The sequence below is a fragment of the Bos mutus genome, chromosome 10 (assembly GCF_027580195.1).
Source record: "Bos mutus isolate GX-2022 chromosome 10, NWIPB_WYAK_1.1, whole genome shotgun sequence".
NCBI lineage: Eukaryota > Metazoa > Chordata > Mammalia > Artiodactyla > Bovidae > Bos > Bos mutus.
Window position 1 is genome coordinate 70,462,717 of NC_091626.1, and position 24,068 is coordinate 70,486,784.

Here is a 24,068-nt window from a genome sequence, read left to right on the forward strand (position 1 = left end):
AGAATGAAAGTTGTTGTGTGTGGGACTGCGTCCCTGGAATGTTGCATAGACACAGGACCCTTTTACCGGAGACTGAGAGTCAGGGCTAATCCACATGGCAGGCTGCTATGGCCCAATGAGCTTTCAGCCCAGTGGTGATCAATGCCAAGCTGCAGAGCACGAAGGGTCACAGTACCCTAGAGGAAATTTCTATCATTTCTAGTTCTCAGAGTTCCCTGAAGAACAATTCCAGGAAAGTTAGATAAGTTGGACAATGATGCAGAAATGATTCAAATTTTTGATTTCTAGACAAACATCAGAACCACCTATCCCATAGATGGGCTTCACCACTTTTATACACTCAAAGCTACCACTGTAAAGAGACAGAGTCATAACAAACAAGAGGTGTAAAAGTAATATTTTTCAAGTACCTTAGTGCTTAGAGCGACTCGGAGTCCATACGGGGAATCAGTCATGAAGCCTGTGGATCTTCCTATAGTGGTCTTTATTGGTACCACACTTCCACCACGTTGAAACACTGGTATCTACAATAGGAGAATACTCTCAGAGGAGGATTCATATAAGGCAATTTCAAAGTAGGCTTTTAAAATATTTCATTATACATTCTTTTTTCAAAAATGTTATTTAGTTAGTTTTGGCTGTGCTGGGTCTTTGTTGCTGCGCTTGGGCTCTCTCTAGTTGCACTGAACACAGACCACTCTCTAGCTGTGGTGCGCACGCTTCTCATTGCGGTGGCTTCTCTTGTTGAGGAGCACAGGCTCCAGAGTGCATGGGTTCAGTAGCTGTGGTGCATAGGCTTAGTCGCCCTGTGACATGTGGAATCTTCCCAGAGCAGGGATGGAACCCATGTTTTCTGAACTGGCAGGTGGATTCTTAACCACTGGACTGCCAGGAAAGTCCCATTATACATTCTTTATAATGCAGACTCTAAAGCAAAATAAATTTGTGAACACAAATTCATTAGTATAGGGGAAAATATCTTTATATAGGGTTCTGTACTCTCCTTGGCTTCAGGCATCCATTTGGGGTCTTGGAACATATCCCTCATGGGGAAGGGGGTATTCTTTTCTCCCAGCTTGTAGCTTACCACAGGCCCTGGCATTAAAAGGAAAAGAGTTCAAATATTAAAAATGGTTCATTTAAAAAATTATTAGGGAAAACTTCTCACCCTCCATCCACTTATTATCTATTCTGACTATCCTATAGGTAGCCTTTCCTGCTTTGTATTTTTAATTTTCCTGTCAATATAACAAACAAGTTTATTTTTAGGACCATGCTAAAGAGGGGATTTTTATGTCTATGCAAGCAGGCCCAGATATACATGTGTATACGTTCATAAAAGATGGTGGTTTCTTGGTTTGGGATAGACAACTGTTGTCCCTACTCCAGCCTATACACTTCTTGGTCCCTGCTTCCCTGCATCACTAGGATGACTGGCTCAATTCTGAGGGTGAATCTGTGAAATCTCTGTTATAGAACCTGCCAAGGGCACTTGGTGTGACTCTGACGACAGAGCTGTAGGCATGGGTCTTCTGGAATAGCACTCCTGGCAAGGACAATCCAGTAGGTTCCATGCCTCCCAGTGTAGTCCTCTCTTAGGAAGCTCCCTGGATCACATGAGGGCTTATACTTTGCTTTGAGTAAGCTGCCAGTGGGGAGAAGAGCTAGAATACAGTAGGCACCCCCTTCCTCCACGGGGGATATGTTCCCAGATCCCCAGTGGATGCCTGAGACCGAGGAGAGTTCTGAACCCTATATAATGATACCTTCCCTATACTAATGGGTGGGTAGCATACACAGCTTGGATCTGCTGGACTGAGGGATGAGTCATGTCCTGGGCAGGATGAAGCAGGATGGCACAAGATTTCATCATGCTCCTCAGGGTAGCATGCAGTTTAAAACTTATGAATTATTTCTGGAATTTTCCATTTAGTATTTCTGGACCACAGTTAATACTTTGGGGCCGCAGTTGACTGAAGGTAACTGAAACTGAGGAACATGAAGCCTCGGATAAGGGGGACTGCTGTACACAGAAAGTTGTCAGTGAGGGTGGAGTAGGCAAGATGTCCACAGTCTGCTTGACTCGCAGCAAGAAGTAAAAGCACATTTACTTCCCACCTGCATCAGTCAATTTCTTCTTCTTTTATTTTCCTTCAAAGAATGATGCAGTAAGTTAATACGGATAGGCCCTGGAGTGGAAGTCCAATTGACCTGGGGTCTTATCTCAGTTCTTATCTCAGTTCACAATTTAGCTGAAACCCTGGACAAGTAATTTAACTTCTCTGAACCTCCCTGTCTTCACCTGTAAGCATGAGGGATTCAAGCAGATGAATGTTAAGGTCTATTCTAGATCTGAAAGTTGGCATCTGAAATCATTTTCTCTATGTGAACGTGAACATGTTAGTCGCTCAGTCATGTCTGACTCTTTTTGACTCCATGGATTATAGCCTGCCAAGCTGCTTTGTTCATGGGATTTTCCAGGCAAGAATACTGGAGTGGGTTGCCATTCCCTTCTCCAAGGGACCTTCCTGACCCAGGAATTGAATCCAGGTCTCCTGGGTGGATTCTATACCATGTGAGCTACCAGGGAAGCCCTATTTTCTCTATAATGGAGTTCATATTGCTGCTGAGAATTTAAAAAAATAACATACATCTATTTAAAAATTTTCACACTACTTCAAGTCTCTGGTAGTGGCTGTGATTCAGTTGCAGGAACAAACTTCCCTTCAGAAATGCACCCTGGGGGACTTCCCTGGTGGTCCAGTGGTTAAAAATCCACCTTGCAATACAGGGGACTCAGGTTCCATCCCTGGTCGGGGAACTAAGATCCCACATCACGCAGGACAAGTAAGTCTGCACACTACAACTAGATAGTCTGTGCACCGCAACTAAAGATCCCACATGACACAGTGAAGACCCTGCGTGCTGCAGCCAAGACCTGATACACCCAAATAAATAACAAATGAGTTAATTTTTAAAAAAGGAAATGCAGCCTGCATGGGCCGCTCTGGGTCTAACATCATAACTCATAGCCTCCCCTTGGGCCTAGAGGTCCAACTAGAAACTCATGTGTCCTGACTTGGTGCTGTAGAGGCCATTCTGTATGGTACGTGTGCTATCACTGTGTTTACTCCCTGTTGTCAGTGTGATTCTTTTTCTTAGACACACAAAGGTAAATAAATGTGGAAGAACTGTGTCTTCAGTGTTCCAAACTGTGAACTCAGAGTACATGTTATTTTTATACTCTTTTTTTCCCTTCCCATTTTGGCAGTTTTATTGATAAAAATTCACATGTCATACAATTCATCCATTTACAGTGTACAATTGAATGGTTTTTAGTATATTCAGAGTCATGCAACCATCAGCATAATCAATTAAAAATCACCCCCCAAAAGAAACCCTGTACCCTTTAATGGTCACTCGCCATTGCTCCCCAAACCCTCTCCCTGCCTTCAGTTCTGTACTGTATGCTGTGCTTAGTTGCTCAGTTGGGCCCAACTTTTTGTGACCATATGGACTGTAGCCCTCCAGGCTCCTCTGTCCTTGGGGATTCTCCAGGCAAGAACACTAGAGTGGGTTGCCATGCCCTCCTCCAGGGGATCTTCCCAATCCAGGGAATCTTCCCAACCCAGGAATTGACCCAGGTCTCCCAAATTGCAGGCGGACTCTTCACCGTCTGAACCACCAGGGAACCCCTCTACTAATCTACATTCAGTCTCCATGTGTATATGTTACTATACACTGACGTCCTTGGCTCTTTCTATGAAGGCATGTGTTATGAACTGAATGTGTCCCCACAAAATTCACAGAGTGAAGCCCTAAGCCCCTGTGTGACTGTATTTGGAGACCTTTACAGAGGTAATTAAGATTAAATGAAGTCATAGGAGTGGGGCCCTGATCCAAACAAGTAGTGTCATAAGAGACAAGACGAGCACACGCTCCCTCTACCATAAGAGGATGCATCAAGAAAGTGTCTGTCTCCATGCCAGGAAGAAATCCTCCCCAGGACCCGAACTGGTTCGCCCCTTGATCTGGGGCTTCCAGCCTCCAGACTGTGAGAAATTAACTTTCTATTGTTGAAGCCAGTCAGTCTATGGTATTTTGTCATGGCAGCCTGAGTAAACTAATCAGCACAATAGGTAAAAATAACAGTCTGAAAATAGCTTACAGCGTCCAAGGTTACTGGGATCTTTACTGTACACGCTCCTTTCCAGTGAGCAAATGTCTTAGAGTCATACCAAATCTGAAAAGAAATAGAACTTAGTGAAAAAATGTGTATAAGCACATTTTTCTCATGATTTCATCATTTAATAAAACATCCATTTAGTTGGATTTCAAATAACCAGAAAGCTAAAATAAGTATAATTAAAAAAAATTTAAGTATAATTTAAAAAATCTTGAATAGAAGTTCGAGAGAACATATGCTTTTAAGAAAATCCCAAAGGACTAACTAACCTAGTACTGAGATGGATTAAGCTGAGTTAAAAGGCCATTCATTTTTCCATCCATCCATCCAAAAGTTATTTACTGAACAACTTACCATGTGCCCAGCATTGCTGGGTACACACAAGTGAACAGAAAGACCTAGAACCTACCCTCATGGATTTTATAGTTCAACTGGCTTATAAAAATGTAATGATCTTATAGTGAAAAAGATGATGGAAGAGAGAAAACAACAAAACAGAAAAGCACACAGCAAGCAAATAAATTACAAATGAGGCAGGAGAAAAGGAAGTATCTGACAGGGAAACAGACCTTAGAGAAAAACAAATGGAAATTTGGATTACTAATACAGTGTCATTTTTTAAAAACAGAGTACAATTCAGGGACGAGGTTCAAACTCTTATCTGAGATGCCCATCGAGGGGGTTTACTTGCTAAAGTGCCAAAAAGCTCCTGCCAAAGTAATTTGATGGGATAAATCCTTAAGATACTATCTGAAGGATGAAAAGAAAACCTTTTTCTCTCTTCTAGTCCAGTGTAATTTCTGGCAGCCACAGTTCACCTCCTGGGATTATCAGAGGCTGTATAAAGCTGGGATGTTGAATCTGTCACTGTCCTGCCATCACTGGGAGAGGGCTGTGCCCTGACAATTGTCAGCTGCAGTGAACTCTCAATTCAACTGCATCAGTCCTACCTTGTCTTGAAGTATTATCTTTGGCTGGATTCAGTTGCCTAATGTATTGTCAAGGATTTCTGTGTCTATGTTTACAAGGGATAATCCCTTAGCTATCTTTCCTTGTAATGTCTTCCTTTGGTGAATTCTAGTAGCTCAAGACAAAAAGTTGGTGGGAGTGAAAGGTTAAAAAAAAAAAGGATTCAAACAAGATTTGGGCATTATCCATCAACCATTTCCAGTCTGATTGAAATGAGAGGCATAGGGTGTGTGGTAACATAATCAAAGATTCCCAGCCTAAGAAGGGTACAACTGGTACAAAACACCATATAGATGAGACCCAGAGCTTAGTTACTGAGCTCTTCACCCAGCAAGTACTTACAGATGGCCTACTATGTGCCACATGCCTGTCTAGATGTGAGGGATACATTAACAGATAGGCCATTAATGCGAGGCCATTAACAGATAAAAATCATGGCCTTCAAAAAGCTAACATTTTAATGGGAGAGATAAATAATAAACAAAACATAAAAGTAAATTTTAGGGTGTTTAAAATGGCATGTTCTACAGAGACAAATAAAGGATGCAGGAGAACTGGATAGTACCAGGGGCAGTGGGAGTGGTCTGTAATCTTAAAGAGGGTGTCAGAGAAGGCCTCCCCAAGAAAGAGACTTGCAGGAGAGGGATGTGCTGTACAGAACACGGGAAGGTGACAGCCAGGCTGTGAGATAGCTCTCTGCCCGTTGTGGTACTTTACTAGCTAATCAGCAAGAAGCAGCGGCTCTCCTACCCAGGCTTTGGGAAGATGTAGCAAGAGAAACAATCACAGAACACTCCTGGAAACAGGAGTGTTGAAAGCATAGGCTACATAGTCATAACAGTGTGATTGAAATGATAATAGGTCATTAATAGAAACTGTGGCAAAGTCAGACAGGGAGCTAGCTCCTCTTAATGGGAGCCTGCACTTAGAATTAATTTAAGAAACTCTTAGCAGAAATGCTTGGCAAGCCATTTCATTTAGCTGTTGTAATATTTAACCTTTTTCTCAGGTTTCTGCTTTGCAGGGGAACCTTTGTAAAGAGCCCCCACCTTCAGAACTACAAATTCCTAGAGAAACCAAGCAGAAAGAACGTCATTCATGGGCTTTCTGTAGAAAAGCCTGGTTACTGTAATATCAGTGATGACAGGTGTAGTGGGCCGGATGGTGGCCCTTCAAAAAGATATATTTGCTTCCTAATCCCTGGAAGGAGTGAATATTACCTTTAGGGGAACAGATTTGACTAAATTGAGGATCTTAAGGTAAGGAGATTATCTGGATTTATTTACATAGGCCCTAAATATCATCACAAGTGTCTCGTAAGAGACAGATGGGAGAGGAGACACAGACACACACAGTGAAGATGGAGGCATAGACTGAAGTGAGGTGGGTACAAGCCAAGGAATGCCAAGAGCGCAGGCAGCCCCCGGAAGCGGGGAGCGTGGAGAGTGGCATGGCACAGCCTCTCCCTCAGAACCTCCAGGAAGAACCAACTCTGCCCACGTTGTGATTTTGGACTTCAAGCCTCCAGTACTGTGAGAGCATAAGTTTTTGTCGTTTTAAGCCACCAAGTTTGAAAGGAAGACATACACACATAAGGTATGCAGATGTTTGTTGTTTACTGTTACCTCACTTGACCCTGGCAGAAACACATCAACAACAGTAGCCTTTGGTTCTGTGACTGGATGAACCAATAAAGCACCTCCTGAAAAGTGGAGAAGAAATAAAGTTGAATATCACTATGAGAGGTCTGAAAACATCCCTTCTCTTTAAAAAAAATTTTTTTTAATTTAAATTTATTTATTTGTAATTGGAGGATAATCGCTTTACATTATTATGTTGGTCTCTGCCACATATCAACATGCATCAGCCTTAGGTATACATATGTCCCTTCCTTTCTGAACCTGTCTCCCACATCCTACCTTCCACCCCATCCCACCCCTCTAGGTTGTCACAGAGCACCGGATTTGAGCTTCCTGTGTCATACAGCAAATTTCCACTGGCTATGTAATTTTACATATGGTAATGTATACGTTTCAATGCTGCTTTCTTAATTGAGTGCTTTTGTGGTTTCAAAGACCACTCAACTGAACTTCTTAAAGGCAGAGATCCTGGTGAGTTGAGCCAATGATTCCTCAGGGAGATGTATTGTGAGTTAGAAAGAGGACAGGTGATCAGAGGTGACTGTATCATTGCCTATCATTAATGCACTTATGGTGTATTAGGATTACAGGAGGGACCCTGACATAGGCCAGCACAGTCTCACTTTGTGCACAGCTGTAGTATGAAAGCACCATTTCACTTCTCCCAGTGCTTCACTGTTTGCTATATGTGACTTTAAATGTAGTGAGTCTACAACTGTGACCCAGAGGTGTGGTCTGCATAGATATTCAGGCCCTCTTTCTTGGGCAGGTATCATCAGGAAAACTATAATTCCCTTAAAGGAAATCTGGATTATTAATTTTGTTTTAATCTTGGCACTAGCATATGTAAAATTCATCCAATTACAAATTCACTATTTAATTCAACAAATATTCATTGAATTCTGCTAAGGACCAGGCACTGTGCTAGGCTCGAGGAATGTAGCTTCAAATTAGACAGACATGGTTCCTGCCCTCATCAAGTTTACAGTCAAAACCAGATATTAAACAAGTAATTACAAATTAATTAGAGCTAAGACAAATAGTAAACTGGTAAAAGTACAAAATGGAATGAAAATTATGTATTAAGAGGGACTGATTTTGACTAAGGCAGGTGGAATTAGATACTAGGAAGCAATTTTGATGAGGAAAATTTTCTCTAAGGAAGTAGTAGCTTTTTAACTTGAGACCCAAGGATGAGTGGAGACCTAAAGAGATAGGTTTTTTTACATTTTGGAGGTTCTACTCTTTAGAAACAGAATTCACCTTTTGGGCAACTCTCTGCCAAGTCTGGCCTCTTGAACACATTACCCAAATGATAAATTTTCCTGTTCCAAATATGATTAACCCAACCAAAAACAAACAAACAACCCCAGTCCTGTTTTGCATATGAAATAAGCTCTCTGTCTGGTTTACTTTTTTCGACTTCCCTTCCCTGTGGTGGTATCTTAAGGCTTAGAGGTGGTCCCTGAACAAGAATTCCAAACGGCATTCACAAACGCAATGGGTTTATATGACGTTAACATGCTATGAGAAGCACTACATGACGAAAGAATAGAGTTGGGATCCCACCAATACACGAAAAATCTTGGTGATGAAATTTCTTTTCTTTTTGGCTTTCTTGAGACTAGGGACTTTTTAGTGTTCCTATACTAGAAAATATAATAAAAACATAATTATAGTATTTCTCAGAAGTAAAATTAATCCAGAAATGCTCACCCAGCATGTATTCATCTTCCACACTAAAAGTCTCTAATTCATTAGGGAACTCTACCCACAGAGGCCTGGGGAAAAGAAAAAAGAAATTTCTTACTTCAACATCATTAGATTTTTTTTTATAATTCAATCATTCATATTTTCAGTTTTATAACTATTCAAAGGAAATTGGAAAAAGTCAAGACTCTTTTCATATAAGTCAAGATTTTATGAGCACTGGTTATGATTATTGTTGTTTTTTAGTTGCTAAGTCTTGTTCAACTCTTTGCAGCTCCACGGGCTATAGCCCATCAGGCTCCTCTGTCCATGGGACTTCTCAGGCAAGAATACTGGATGGGTTGCATTCCCTTCTTCAGGGGATCTTCTAGACCCAGGGATCGAACCCAGTCTCTTACATCCCCTGCACTGGCAGGTGGGTTCTTTATCATTAGCACCAACTGGGATCCCCTTGTTATGATTACTATATACTTTTCTTGTGTGAAAGAGCTGTCTGTTAGCTTAAATGGTCCCAATTAAAGCTTGAGAATTCTAGTACCCGAAACTTCTTGTTCTCATTGTTGAGCACTAAGTTACTCTGACAGGCATAATCAGAACTTTGCCCAAGTCCAAATGCCTAATATGTTTGGTGTAAAACAAACTAAATGTTTTTTTAATTAATTTATTTTTAATTGAAGGATAACTGCTTAACTGTATTGTGTTCAGTTCAGTTCAGTTCAGTTCAGTCGCTCAGTCATGTCTGAGTCTTCACGACCCCATGGACCACAGCACGCCAGGCCTCCCTGTCCATCACCAACTCCCCGGAGTTTATTCAAACTCATCTCCATTGAGTCGGCGATGCCATCCAATCATCTCATCCTCTGTCGTCCCCTTCTCCTCCTGCCTTCAATCTTTCCCAGCATCAGGGTCTTTTCAAATGAGTCAGCTCTTCGCATCAGGTGGCCAAAGTATTGGAGTTTCAACATCAACATCAGTCCTTCCAATGAACACCCAGGACTGATCTCCTTTAGAATGGACTGGGTGGATGTCCCTGCAGTCCAAGGGACTCTCAAGAGTCTTCTCCAACACCACAGTTCAAAAGCATCAATTCTTCAGTGCTCAGCTTTCTTTACAGTCCAATTCTCACATCCATACATGACTACTGGAAAAACCATAGCCTTGACTAGATGGACCTTTGTTGGCAAAGTAATGTCTCTGCTTTTGAATATGCTATCTAAGTTGGTCATAACTTTCCTTCCAAGGAGTAAGCGTCTTTTAATTTCATGGCTGCAGCCACCATCTGCAGTGACTTTGGAGCCCAAAAAAATAAAGTCAGCCACTGTTTCCACTGTTTCCCCATCTATTTGCCATGAAGTGATGGGACCAGACGCCATGATCTTAGTTTTCTGAATGTTGAGCTTTAAGCCAACTTTTTCACTCTCCTCTTTCACTTTCATCAAGAGGCTCTTTAGTTCTTCTTCACTTTCTGTATTGTGTTGGTCTCTACCAAACTTAAATGTTGGTAAAACTGAATTTTATAATGTAGAATCTGTGCCATTTTTTAATTGTTACTGCTTTTCATGCATCCTTAATCATTATGTAAGTGAAAAGAATTGGTTTTTCTTGTTTTCAAGTTGGCAACATTTTTGGAGGTTTCAGAAACTTGTGTGGTGTTTGGGTTTTGTTTTATTGTTACTGTTGTACACAACTAAGTAGGAGGCATTTGGGCTTATTAAAATCACAAAACTTTCAATATCTCTGGATATTAACTTCATGGTTCTAACGTTGCTTTCAATTTCATGAGGGAAAGATACTTTTTAATAAGAGAAACATTTTCATTTTATTCACTAGCCTTTGGAATAATCTATTTCTTTGTTATTAAATAGTAACGAAGCATCTAAACTTGGCTGGTGTCTAAAATCACCAGGAAAACTTCCAACAAACATAGATCTCTGGAACTTAACCAAGGGACTCATAATAGGTTTGGAGGTCTAGCCTGGGAATCTGTATTTTTAAAAAAGCTCCCCAGGTGATTCTGATCTGAGTCAGGCTGAGGAACTGCTGATCTAGAGGTCTTGATGTACTACATGTGTCTCTGTGTGTACTGGTCTCTAACCCGGAAAGTTGGCATTCACATCTTGCCTTCAAAATAGAATCAGAATATAATTTATACACCAGAAAAAGCCCTAAGGGTAAGAAAGAGCTAAGACTGGCAGAATAAGTTGTTCTTCATGAGAGAAGGCTTGTGGGTGTGGGGGATGAAAAAGCTACTTTCCTCTATCCTTCTAGGTTTTTCTGACTGGTCTAAGAATTAAGTTGACAAGACAGAGTTTAACAGTAGAAAATCAAATTTAATGATGTATAAACAGGAGCTCCATAAAAATATACTGCCTAAAGACAAGATAGGCAATTGAGGCTGATATAACACCTGAGAGAAGGAGAAGTGAGTGAGGTTTGGGATTTCAAAGGGGAGGAAGGAAACTTCCCCTGGCAGTCCAGTGGTTAAGACTCTGTGCTTCCCCTGCAGGGGGCATGGGTTCTGTCCCTGGTCTGGGAACTAAGATCCCATATGCCTCATGGTGCAGCCAAAAAAAAAAAAAAAAAAAGATAAAAACCCAAAAGTGAGGCAAGATATTCACTCGGAGATGGAAAAACAAATGTTTGATAAACATTTGTGGGGCCATGCAAAGACAATGGGACACAGAGAAGACTTTAGTTCCCAGCTTCCTCTTACTATGCTTAGCTCATACTCCTTATAGGTATCTCTCTGGTGATAATGTACTTCCTGGACCAAGCTCTTTATCTAAATTCTTATAGGCATTTAAGGAGGAGGTTAAAAAGAAAGACTTCCTGAGCCTTTTGTATGTTTAAAAACAATCAGCTCCTAAGAATCCTCAAGCCGAAAAGACACAGTTTGGGGTGGCATGTTTTGTTTCCCTACAGAGGTTAAAAACTAGATGAACTGAAGTACAAAGTCACTTTATCTTTTCTTTCTCTTCCTTCCTTCTTTCTTTCTTCCTTCTATTTCTGCTGCTGCTGCTGCTAAGTTGCTTCAGTCGTGTCCGACTCTGTGCGACCCCATAGATGGCAGCCCACCAGGTTCCCCCGTCCCTGGGATTCTCCAGGCAAGAACACTGGAGTGGGTTGCCATTTCCTTCTCCAATGCATGAAAGTGAAAAGTGAAAGTGAAGTCGCCCAGTTGTGTCCAACTCCTAGCGACCCCATGGACTGCAGCCCACCAGGCTCCTTCGTCCATGGGATTTTCCAGGCAAGAGCACTGGAGTGGGGTGCCATTGCCTTCTCCCCTTCTATTTCTATCTCCTACTAAATATTATGGGTTTCCCTGGTGGCTTGGATGGTAAAGAATCTGCCTGGAGTGCAGGAGACCCAGGTTCAATCCCTGGGTCGGGAAGATCCCCTGGCGAATGGAATGGCTACCCCACTCCAGTATTCTTGCCTGGAAAATTCCATGGACAGAGGCTACTATTCAAAGGTTACAAAGAGTTGGACACGACTGAACGACTAACACTAACCAAATATTAATGCTTGAATCACCAAATAGCAGGAGATCTAGTTTTTATCTTCCGTGACCTCTACTGCCTGACCCTGCTCACAGTTGGTGCTCAATAACCTGACTGACACTTGGTTAAACATCTGGCTTTTCTTTTGCAATCACTGTAATAACTCCATTGCCAGTGGCTGAGGGGGTCTTCTGGTAGAGACTGGTTACTGGGGTGGTGGTGAAGCCTGTTTACCTCATGACAGGTTGAGAAGCCACATGTGCAGAGTAGAACAGAGAATACCAGTAGGGCAGGAGGGTGTAGCGCTCTCTGATGGCTTCTCGGATGAGCCGGGTGTGCTCCTCCCCAAAGAGCCAGGGCTCCCGTCGCTTGGTGTTCATGGTGGCATGGCCACGGAAGAAGGGCTGGTAGGCTCCTGCCTGGTACCACCGCACTAGCAGCTCTGCCTCTGGATCCCCGATGAAGCCACCTACATCCGCTGATTAGTCAGTAAAGAAAGGCTGAGTGAGATACCCGGGCGTCACAGATGATGCCCACAGGTAAGATAAGGCCTTGCAGACCAAAAGGGCAAAGGTATGTATGTGCACTCAAAACGACAGCATCAAACTGTGGCCTCAGATTAGGAAGCACACACTACAAACCTCAGGCTGTTTGGGGATCTGACAATATGCTCTTTGAATATGTTCTTCTCCTGTCAAAAGGCTTTATTGCAAGATCAACATTTCTGTTTGTCCTGGACCTTGGTAACTCAGAAACTACATAATATCTGCCTGATTCAATAAGCCTGTATTTAGTGATGGCAGGAGGAGGCGGTGGTTGGCAATTGATTTTGTTTGAAAGCAAGATAAAAACTATAGAAAGAACTAAAGAGAGAGACATAATCAGAATTAGAAATTTAGGGAGAAAATTTCAGGCTTAGCCCTTAAGCAGGATACACATTCTTTGTGTCAAATGTGAATTAGTGCTATTAAAAAACACATCTATCAAAATGTGACATTAAGTGCTTCCAGTCCCACAGAAAACAAGGAGCAGCTGGACCTGTAGCCAGGTTGAGCATCTCTATACTGAGATTTCTCATCTGCAGAGAATTACTAGGATTAGGGGAAAGCAACCCATCAGAGAATCTTATTTTAACTAAATTTTATCTTTTCCAAGTGTGTGTGTGTATATATAAAATGCCACAGGATTTCCGTATAGCTGATTTCTGATTTGTTAAATTCTTTTGTCGTTCTCTCCATTTTTCTCACTTTCAGATAGAACAGGAGTATTTCAAGAAGAGAAACTCAGTTATCAAGAGTGTCTAAGGAACAGAGCAGTAAGAGAATGAGGAAAAGAACACTGCGGCTTGCTTTCTGATGACTTTACTTCATGTCCTCAGTTCAGACGGGACGCTCGCAGTGCTGAAGCATCCCCTTCATTCTCCTCTCTAGTCTGTTCTCCATTCTCCTCATTTTCTCTTTCCCACGTTTATTCTGTTGAAAACAACTCACAAGAAGGGATTTCTGACCAGCTTTAATGAAAACATCCCCCCGCCCTGACTGATTCTTCTCTCACTTCAGGCCTGAGGCTATCATCTTACCTCCACAAAAAGAGATCCCAGTCACGCTGAGGGTAAGTAACATAGGGATAGAAATTTTCAGGTAACTCCACTCTGCCGTGTTATCACCTGTCCACACAGCACCTTTGGTCATCAGTAAGAAGGTATTAAAAGAAAAAAAAAAAAAAAATCAGCCCATGTGTACTCAATTTCATATTTAGATTCCATATTTGTAATAGACAAACTAATATAAAGGAAAACATTTCTTTCTTTTAATTAGTTAATTGTGAAAGTTCTTTATATAGTCTGGATACAAGTTCTTTGATAAATATATATGTATATTGTAAATGTCTTTTCTCAGTCTGTGACTTGACTTTCATTTTCGTAACAATGGGCTTCCCTGGTAGCTCAGCTGGTAAAGAATCTGCCTGCAATGCAGGAGACCTGGATTTAATTCCTGGATTGGAAAGTTCCCCTGGAGAAGGGAAAGGCTACCCACTCCAGTATTCTGGCCTGGAGAATTCCATGGACTGTATAGTCCATGGGGTCACAAAGAATTGGATATGACTGAGAGACTTTCATTTTCTTAACAATATCTTTTAAAATTTTTGATGAAGTCCAATTTATCATTTTTTATGTTTTGTGCTTTTTGTGTTATAAGAAATTTTGCCATCTCAAAGTCACAAAGGTTTTCTACATTTTTTGTCTAGAAGCCTTTTGTTTGTTTTAACTTTTATAATGTAAGTATATTCCATTCTGAGTTATTTTGTGTGTATGGTGTGAGGTAAGGGTTAAGATTTTTCCCCGCCCCACCCCGCCCCATAAGGATACCCCATGTTTCAATACTATTTATTGAAAAAACTCCTTTCTCCACTGAATTGCCTTGGCAACTTTGCTGCTAAATATTTGATCATATATCTGTCGGACTTTTTCTGGATTCTCTATTCTGTTTCATTGATCTATATGCCTATGTGCTAGCCTGCTTTCTGCAAAATCCTCCGTAAGAGGTTTTAAGACCACATGAGGGAGACAAAATAAAGTAGCAATAACAATAGTTAACATTTATAGAGCCCTCACTGAGCCAGGAGGTATGCTACTTTGCTTGTATTGTTCCATTTAATCATCACAACAACTCTATCAGGTAAACACTAACTTTATTTTACAGCAGATGGAAATATGGCAAAAGTGGATATGGTAGGATTTGAGCTCAGACAGTCTGACTCTAAAGCCAGTGCTCTTGAGCACTGAATAGTTGGTAAGAACTTGTAAAGATATATAACACTAAAGAGAGTCATAAAAGAAAATAACCTTATTTTATTAAGTATATATTACTCCTGAAACATTTTGTCTCTCTTTTACTAAAATACTTTTGGTGGCTATTTTTGTTTTAATATTTTGTAGAAATTTTAGGCTGTCCTATGGCCCTCAAAGGAAATATTTTCAAGGGATTTTTCTTTTAAAACAGTACCTTCATAATTCCTCCTGGACTTCAAATGAGGTATGCATATATCTACATAACAACTTTGAAACTCACAACATTCTTATAAAGTAACAAAGTTCATGTAAATATGCAGATGTTTTCAGGTCTCAAATGGCTGTTTAGTTGGGAAATTCTCTCTGGCTGTTGGTCTCAGCACAGGACTTGATACGACAGTATTCTTTGTAATGCCTCACTTAATACGCTTTGGGGGTAAGTCAATAGCTTCACACAGAGTATTGAAGACTAGCCAATGGGCCAATATATTTAAGAGATAAAAAAATTACTTATATGCATATCTTCTGTTATTTTTTAAAATATAGCTGATTTACAATTTTGTGCTAATTTCTGCTACACAGCAGTGATCCAGTTATACATATATACATTTTTCATATTCTTTTCCATTATGGTTTATCTCAGGATATTGAATATAGTTCCCTGTGCTACACAGCAGGATCATGTTGTTTATCCATTCTATATGTAATAGTTTGCATCTGCTAACCCAAAACCCCCAGCCTACCCCTCTACTACCTCCGGTTATATCTTTTTTAAACTTCTCCTTATAAATGTTTTCATTCAAAGACCTTACTTGTTTTAGTGATTAAAAAGAATACTTACAGAGAATTTGGAAAACAGATAAAAAAGAAGAAAATTAAAATAACTCATAATCACCATGGTACTATATTCATTTAGATTACTGCATGTGTGCTTGCTAAACCGCCTCTTTCGTGTCTGACTCTTTGAGACCCCATGGACTTGAGCTGGCCAGGCTTTTCTGTCCATGGGATTCTACAGGCAAGAATACTGGAGTGTGTTGCCATGCCCTCCTCCAGGCCATCTTCCCAACTCAGGGATCGAACCCAAGTCTCCCAGGTCTCCTGAACTAAGAGGTGGGTTCTTTACCACTAGTGCCATCTAGGAAGCCCCATTTAGATTACTACCTACATATACCTCTCTCTCTCTCTCTCTCTCTCTCTCTCTCTCTCTCTCTCTATATATATATATATATATATATATATATATTTTAAACAAAATCAGGATAATATATAAACATTTAGGTATCCTGCTTTTTCCCCCCTCATCTACCCTGCAATTAGGCATATATTAAATATCCTTATGATAGTCTATCATATGAATACACCATAACCTAATAACTATTCCCTTACTGTTAGATATCTGGATTTTCTTTATTTCTTTTTATTTTCAGGAATAATGCTGTGTTGAGCATCTCTGTATATCTTTGCCTGGTGATAATATTTTGGCCTTTTACAGAGTACCATTGGGGCTGGTTTTCAGGGGTGGAGTAGGAGGCCTAATAATGTCTCTGGTAAAATAAAGGCTGGATCCCTCAAACTAGGACCTAAGCTTCAGGTTATTTATGCAAGGCCAGGGGACTTAAAATAGCCTTCCTGCCATGGGGTGGTTAGGTTGAACTAGATCTGCATTAGCTAGTAAACTGGATCCAGCTATAGATGACACTGACCACAAGCAAAAAAGCTAGGTCTATTTTAAACCACATTGCTTAGTGGAACAGGTGGTTGAAGGAATGTTAGAAGTATATTTTCTCTGGTCTTGATAAATCAAAGAGACAGGGTCAGAAATGGCCATCCCAGAAAATAGATTCTCTAAAGACATTCTCCCAACTAAGTGGCCAATTCTTCCATGGAAAGTGAAAGTGAAAGTTGCTCAGTCGTGTTTGACTCTTTGCGACCCCATGGACTATACAGTCCATGGAATTCTCCAGGCCAGAATACTGGAGTGGGTAGTCTTTCCCTTCTCCAGAGGATCTTCCCAACCCAGGGATCAAACCCAGGTCTCCCTGATTGCAGGCGGATTCTTTACCAGCTGAGCCACAAGGGAAGTTCTTCCATGGGAAACAAGTAACTAAACTTTATTAAAATTGGTTTACTCTGTCTCAGGACAAAATAAATATTTCAGGGTGCATCACTCTCTACAATCTAAGGGCTGATCTACTGAAAAGGAAAGTATCAACAGAGTTGCACCATATACCATATATGGTCAAAGGGACAGGCTGCTGGCTTGTGTTTTTAAGTATGATCATATGAGCCAGTCCTTACCATATTTTTGTGATCCAGCAAAGAATGAACGTGTAAGAACAAAGGGTCTCTCCTTTCCTTTAGATCGCTGGATCAGTCCTTCTGTAGTGGCCATTTGCTGTGATGTCAAAGAAGAAAAATTTCAAGTAGACGACTGAATTATGGCATGGTGCAGACATCCCCAATAAGCTATTTCATGTGCAAAGAGTAAATAATAGGTGGGAACATGAAATGGAAAATATTTAAAAAATCTTCCAAATAATTTTCATGATATAATGAAACTGCTCTAAATTTCCCTATTAAAAGAGTGAAACAATTTCTTTGATTAAAATAGCAATGAAACAGGGGCTTCCCTGGTGGCTCAGAGGTAAAGACTCTGCCTGCCGACGCAGGAGACACAGGTTTGATCTCTGGTCTGGGAAGATCCCACATGCTGCGGAGCAACTAAGCCTGTGCACCACAACTACTGAGCCGATACTCTAGAGCCTGGGAGCCACAGCTACTGAGCTTACGTGTCCTAGAGCCCATGTTCCACAACAAGAGAAGCAACTTCAGCGAGAAGCCTGCACACTGCACCTAGAGAGTAGCTCCTGCTTGCCGCAACTAGAGAAAAGCCTGAGCAGCAATTAAGACGCAGCACAGTCAAAAAAGTAAATCAATAAAAATTGAAAAATAGCAATGAAATAATGGTAAATAATAAAAGAGAATTAATTTGGTGCTTATTATTGTAGGCATTTTTATAAGATTTTTTTCTTATAACTTACACAACAACCTCTGAGATAGTTTTCATTAATGGAAAAAACTGAGCCTCAGAGAGGTTAAGTGACTGGCTCTGGCCTACATAAGAAAATTCTTCAACTATAAAGTAGTTGACAGTTATAGCAAGAGGCTGCATAGAGAAGTAAACCGATACTATCTGGAAACCATGCCATATGTAGCCAGCAGCTCCCACTGGAAAATAGCAATTGGTGGTAGGGTCACAAGAACACTGTTAAATTCTGAAGATAACAAAGAACCACAAATATATAAGGGCAAGTGACTGCAAAGATTTTTGAATGTGACTGGCAAATGGAAGACAATTCTACCACCTTCCATTGAGAAGGCTAAGTACTTAAGGAAGGCCTTCTACATTTAGAAAGTATACATACTGAAATTGTGTCTCTGTGTTCTAAATCTTACTTCCCTGGTATGAACATAAGACTTGCTGTATTTAAACAGCAAATTTAAAAATTTAAATTGTTTAAATTTAAAAATTTTCACAATTTAAAACCTGTGAAATTTTTAAAAATTTGTTTTGTCGTTGATGTATTTATGCACAGCCTACTTCAGTAAAAGGTTTGAGGGATTATCTAACGCTCCTTACTAATGGTTCCTGTCAAGGAAGATGTTTCTATGTTATCATTAATCTCACAAAATCTATGAGTTAATCAATCGATCAGGTTCCTTATAGAAGGAAAAGACGCAAAGGGAGAAATAATGTTTTATATTGGCTACAACCTGATAAGACCTATGACAGTTGACAGAAAAGACACACAAAGAGAAATGAACAGTATAGTATGGTTGTTACAAAGCAAATGACTTTCAGCCCCAAAGGTAGGGCCTGTGGATCCAGGCGGCTGCTTTTTAGATGTCTTACCTGATAAAAGCCATAGATGTTGTGAAGTTCCCGGTGCTCCCAGTTGCCGTGATGAATGGCATTCTTCTGCATGGTTTGCTCTGGGCCTTTAAAGACAGAGGGCTCATTCATGTCGTTCCATATGTGGAGGATGTCAGTAGATCCCTAGGAAGTCAATCTTGATCATGATAAAACTCCTACAGTGATAAGATTAATATGACAGCCGGACCTAATCCTCTTTCCTACTCCATTTACCTTATTATTTATTCTGTTTATTATCTATGCTCTGTCATCTGCTAGAATAAAAGTTCCCCAGGGCAAGGAATTTCGTCTGTTTTATTCACTGATAAATCCCAAATACCCAGAACAACCTGAATAGCAGAGGGTTCTCAGTAAGTACTTGCTGATGAATGAAAGAGCGCTGTGCTGTATTCCCATATCACCCACAAGTCCATTCTGAGACCTCCTGGAGAACCCCTATAGGACAGGTTGTGAATGTTCACAATCAGGTTCTCCCTCATCTGCTCCGACTGTTACTAGGGGCAGTTAGAGCTGTCCATGAAGAGATTCTGCCTTCCCTCTAGTACTGTGAAGGGTTTGACAGCTAAGATACCATTTGTCAGCAGGATCTAGAGTTTGTATCCTACAGAGAATTGTTTGACTTAGAGTGAAGGGGCTGTTGAGTCATCCAGTTAACATGGTGCTGGAGTCCCTTTATAAAAATCCCTGGTCTCTCAGCATTTGATTGAATAGTTACAATGACCAGGAGTCTCTCAGGCAGCTCATTCCAAGTTTTCTGAAAGTCTTGCTCCTTGTAATATTCTCTCACAGGGACCAGGCTGTCTTCTGGGATACCAGAAAATACATCTGCTGCCTTCCCCACATGGTAGTCTTTCAAATGCCTGGAGGAGGCTTACATGTTTTTTTCTGACTCTTTACTTCAAATTCTTTCTAATCATGTATACTTCAATGAACAAGGCTGTATAGGTTCCAAGTATTTAGCTGCTTTGACTGTTCTTTAACACCCTCTAATGCAGCGGCTGGCAAACTTTTTCTGGAAGGGCCAGATAGTAAATATTTTCAACTTTGCAGGCCATAAGGGCTCTTTTTTCAGTAACCCAGTCCAGGTATAGTTATGTGCCAGCAGCCATAGACAATAGGGGAACAAGTGTGTATGACTGGATTGGCCCAATTATTATTTAACCCTGCTCTAAGTTCTCTTCTTTTTTTAAAAAAACAAACATTTATTTATTTAGTTGGCTGCATCAGGTCTTAGTTGTGGCACACGGATCTGCACTGCCTCACATGAGATCTTTTGCTGTGGCGTGACGGTTTACATGTGGGTCTTAGCTTCCCAACCAGGGATGGAACCCACATCTCCTGCATTGCAAGGCAGATTCTTAACCTCAGGGAAGCTCCTATTTCTATATCCTAATACAGGATGCTCAGAAACTAGAGTCTAGTGGTTAAGAGCCAGGCTTGGGAGACAGTTGACCTAAGTTAAAAATCTTGGATTTACCACTTATTAGATGGGTGAATTTAGCAGATTTTTATACTTGTCCATGCCTTGATTTTCTTGTCTGTGGGATTAGAGTTAATTACAATTCCAACTTCAAGGAGTTATTGTGAAGATGAAATGGTATAATGCACGCAAAGTGATTAGCACAGTGCTTGGCACATAGCCGTACTCAATTTATATTAATCATCATTCTTGTCACTACCACCATTGGTTGAAAACAGTTGTCTAGATGTGGCCTCTCCAGTTTTCTCTGTGATTTTTATAAGATTTTAAGAATTATTATTATACCTTACTTTTAATGTCATGTTATACTCTGAAAGATACTTTCACATATATCATTATCATTTTTAATAATACCATACGAAGTAAAAATTTCTCCAATTTGAAAATATAATAAATCTCTATTATTAAGTAATTTGGTATATCATACAGTCTATCATAATGAAAGTCAAAATCACAGCTTTTGTGCATTTGGTAGTTCATATGGTGCCTCTCCTGATATGCCATTCATATGGCACCACCAAAATCTGATATGTGGTTGGCATCCCTGCCTCTTCATATAAGTATTATTTATCAAGAGCTACTCAGTGAAGCAGAGTAATTCTATTTAGTCACTTCTTTCCTTCATCCTTCCAGGTAACTAGGAAAGGGCAAAGGAATAAAAACAAACCTGATAAACAGAGAAAGCGAAAAGACTAGAATACCACTTTCTGACTTTGGGGTTGGTGAAATCCAGGTAAGAGGAGAGACCTGCAGAGGCAGAAGAGTAGACAGCCTGTTAGGAACAGTGATCCTCATGGTAATATGTAAGATGAGAAAGCTGGGTAATGAATGAGTGCCTTACAGCAAACGTAAAAGATAGCCAATACAGAAGCATAGTCTGGTGAGAAGCTAATGAAGAAGTCAATGCTGAACTCCAGTGACAATCACTAGTCCTCTCAGACCCAGAGGGCAGGGGAATGCCAATGAACAAGCATCAGGATGGAGCCTATCGTTCACTGATGGCCTCAGACAGCCCCGTAAGGATTATGGCAGATATCCTGGAGTGAACCCTTTGTTCTGAATGAGGGCAGAGACATGTTTATAAGTGGTACAGGGAAAAGAGGAATGCATGGGGTTTCTCCATTGTGTGTGAATTTGTGATAGAGTGCTATCAGATGATAGACTGGTAATTCCCTTTTGTCTGTGAGGAGTTTGTACCAAGGCTTTAAATTAATGATTTCTAAAATGAAGGCTTCAGAGTTGTCAGGGGCAGCTGAGATCACTCATGAAAGGCTGTAAAGTCAAACCTATGGGCTGTTGAGGCAAAAAAGAAGCACAGGGAGAGACATGCAGGACTCTTCTTTCTTCCTCTTCTTCTGTTCCAATTCTCTGGCTTTTAATTTTTATTTGCTAAGGGAAACAGCATGTCACTGAGGTTTGCTTATTTTTCAATCATTCACTGACTTATAAATGTATACAAAGAACATCAGACCAGGTGTTAGATGAAAGATATAAAAGATGATAATACCTTTAAGGAAAGGCACCTAAAATATAGCATGTGACATCTATAAGAAATTAATGCAGCCTTCATTAATTGGGGCTAAACAGTGGGTATCAGGTGAAAAAATGACATCTTACCAGGCCAGCATACACCTTCAAAGTCTCCTCCTTCATGATTCCTCACAAAGAAGCCCTGTTCTTTGGCCTTAGCATACACTGAGTAGTTGGGATCAACCTTGATGTGGGGGTCACTAATGACCACAAGCTGTCAGGACATAAAAGTTTAAAGATCTCATCAGTTTCACATAAGTCATATGTTCATTTATATGTTTTCATCATAGTTTTGGAGTTCACATTTTACTCAAAACAATTGTGTTGTGCTTAGTCACTCAGTCATGTCTGACTCTTTGCAACCCATTAGACTGTAGCCTATCAGGCTCCTCTGTCCACGCGATTTTTCAGGCAAGAATACTGGAGTGGTTGCTATTCCCTTCTCCAGGGAATCATCCCGACCTGGGGATTGAACCTGTGTCTCCTGCATTCAGGCGGATTCTTTATCTGCTGAGCCATCGGGGAAACCCATAACAACTACTATTACTGAGATATTTCAGACACCAGTAAAATCCTGTCACCTTTCATGTGCTCATGGGAATATAAATTGATATCAAAACCAGGTCTATTCTTTTTCACAGTGATTGCTGTCCCTCCAATACATGTTCTAAAGATCACATTTATTAAGATTCTCTCTCTCTGTGGTGCTGAGTGCTTTACATAAGGATTAAGTAGGCAAGGTCTCTGCTCCCTGGATACCTAAGAGGCTAAGATAACACAAAAGCAAACATTAGAGAAAACAGAATTATTAAAAACAAACAAACAAAAAAACCCCCAAATCCAATGGTACAGCCATATTTAGGAAGAAGTGAAGTGTTAATTGCTCAGTCACGTTCAACTCTTTGCAGCCCCATGGACTGTAGCCTACCAGGCTCCTCTGTCCACAGGATTTTTCAGACAAGAATACCATAATGGTTGTCATTCCCTTCTCCAGGGCATCTTCCTGACCCAGGGATCAAACCCAGGTTTCCTGCATTGCAGGCAGATTCTTTACCATCTGAGCCACCAGGGAAGCATTTAGGAAGGAGGTTTGAAAAGAGCTATGATCAGAGCCCCATGTCTTTAGCATCTTTATCATCTCTCCTTGCCCTTCTAATACCATCACTTTCACCTACTTGAGGGCATCAAAACCATCTATTTGGCTAAAATAATCTTCTAAAAATCATCCTTCATGTCTGTTAAAATCTACTCTACACACTGAAGTTTAATTCTCCATTGCTAAAAAACTTTTAAAATATTAAAATGTGGTAAGATATACATAACATAAAATTCACTATCTTGACCAGTTTTAAGTGTGCAGATAAAGAATCTGCCTGCAATGCAGAAGACATAGGAGACCTTGCAGTTCAACAGTGCATTCACAATGTTGTACAGTCAATGTGTACAACTCTTTTCATCTTGTAAAACTGAGACTCTATACCCATTAAAAACAACTTCCCATTGCCTCCTCCTCTCTAGCCCTTGGCAACCACCCTTCTCCTTTCTGTCTCTATGATTTTGACTGCTTTAGATATTACAGATTAGTGAAATCATATAGTATTTGTCTTTTTGTGATGGGCTTATTTCATTCAGCATAATGTCCTCAAGGTTCATTCATGTTGTAGTAGCATGTATACAAACAGCCTCCCTTTTAATGACTGAGTAATTTTGTATCATTTGTATATACCACATTTCCTTTATCCATTCATCTGTCAGTTAGCTTCTGGGCTGCTGCTGCTAAGTCACTTCAGTCGTGTCCGACTCTATGCGACCCCATAGACGGCAGCCCACCCGGCTCCGCTGTCCCTGGGATTCTCCAGGCAAGAACACTGGAGTAGGTTGCCATTTTCTTCTCCAATGCATGAAAGTGAAAAGTGAAAGTGAAGTCACTCAGCTGTGTCCGACTCTTTGTGACCCCATGGACTGCAGCCTACCAGGCTCCTCTGTCCATGGGATTTTCCAGGCAAGAGTACGGGAGTGAGGTGCTATTGCCTTCTCCAAGCTTTTGGGCTGCTTCAATAATAAACACCAATAAATGTTTATTAATTGGAAGATTAAGAGTTAACAGCATTGGCTCTGAACATTTGTAAAAGGCCTGGGGATCAACAGAATGGGTTGAAAAGGCAACTTGAATCTCACAGATAGGGACTGAGGGATCTGTTCACGAGATATATATACGGGATTCTTCCCTTTTTCCTCTGTTTTTTTTTTTCTCCTTCACTCTTTTCATTATTGCCATGACCACCACCACCATCACACCTGCATTATATACTTCCCAGTGCCATC

The 24,068-nt window shown here is 40.6% G+C and overlaps 1 protein-coding gene and 1 long non-coding RNA gene across 18 annotated transcripts in view; one reads left to right on the forward strand and one right to left on the reverse strand.

The window, feature by feature from the left end:
* Positions 1 to 13,389, forward strand: part of LOC138989411 (uncharacterized) — a 30,633-nt gene extending 17,244 nt beyond the window's left edge. The window contains exon 3 of the long non-coding RNA XR_011465697.1: positions 13,259 to 13,389. This is a non-coding gene — a long non-coding RNA (uncharacterized lncRNA). The remainder of the gene's footprint in view (positions 1 to 13,258) is intronic.
* Positions 1 to 24,068, reverse strand: part of GANC (glucosidase alpha, neutral C) — a 67,668-nt gene that overhangs the window by 8,951 nt on the left and 34,649 nt on the right. For 11 of the 17 annotated variants that reach the window (XR_011465688.1, XR_011465685.1, XR_011465687.1 and 8 more), the window contains exons 13-22: positions 21,831 to 21,957; positions 20,881 to 20,960; positions 18,713 to 18,856; positions 17,098 to 17,194; positions 13,585 to 13,686; positions 12,240 to 12,483; positions 8,512 to 8,576; positions 6,781 to 6,857; positions 4,169 to 4,243; positions 411 to 524 (exon numbers count right to left, since the gene is read on the reverse strand). Coding sequence is in view for 8 of the 17 variants with exons in the window: in XM_070378161.1 (XP_070234262.1) it covers positions 411 to 524; positions 4,169 to 4,243; positions 6,781 to 6,857; positions 8,512 to 8,576; positions 12,240 to 12,483; positions 13,585 to 13,686; positions 17,098 to 17,194; positions 18,713 to 18,856; positions 20,881 to 20,960; positions 21,831 to 21,957 (1,125 nt within the window). In the remaining 9 variants the exon portion in view is untranslated. Of the gene's footprint in view, positions 1 to 410; positions 525 to 4,168; positions 4,244 to 6,780; positions 6,858 to 8,511; positions 8,577 to 12,239; positions 12,484 to 13,584; positions 13,687 to 17,097; positions 17,195 to 18,712; positions 18,857 to 20,880; positions 20,961 to 21,830; positions 21,958 to 24,068 lie in introns of those variants that run through there. The other 6 variants (XM_070378162.1, XR_011465693.1, XR_011465691.1 and 3 more) reach the window with 6 other exon arrangements.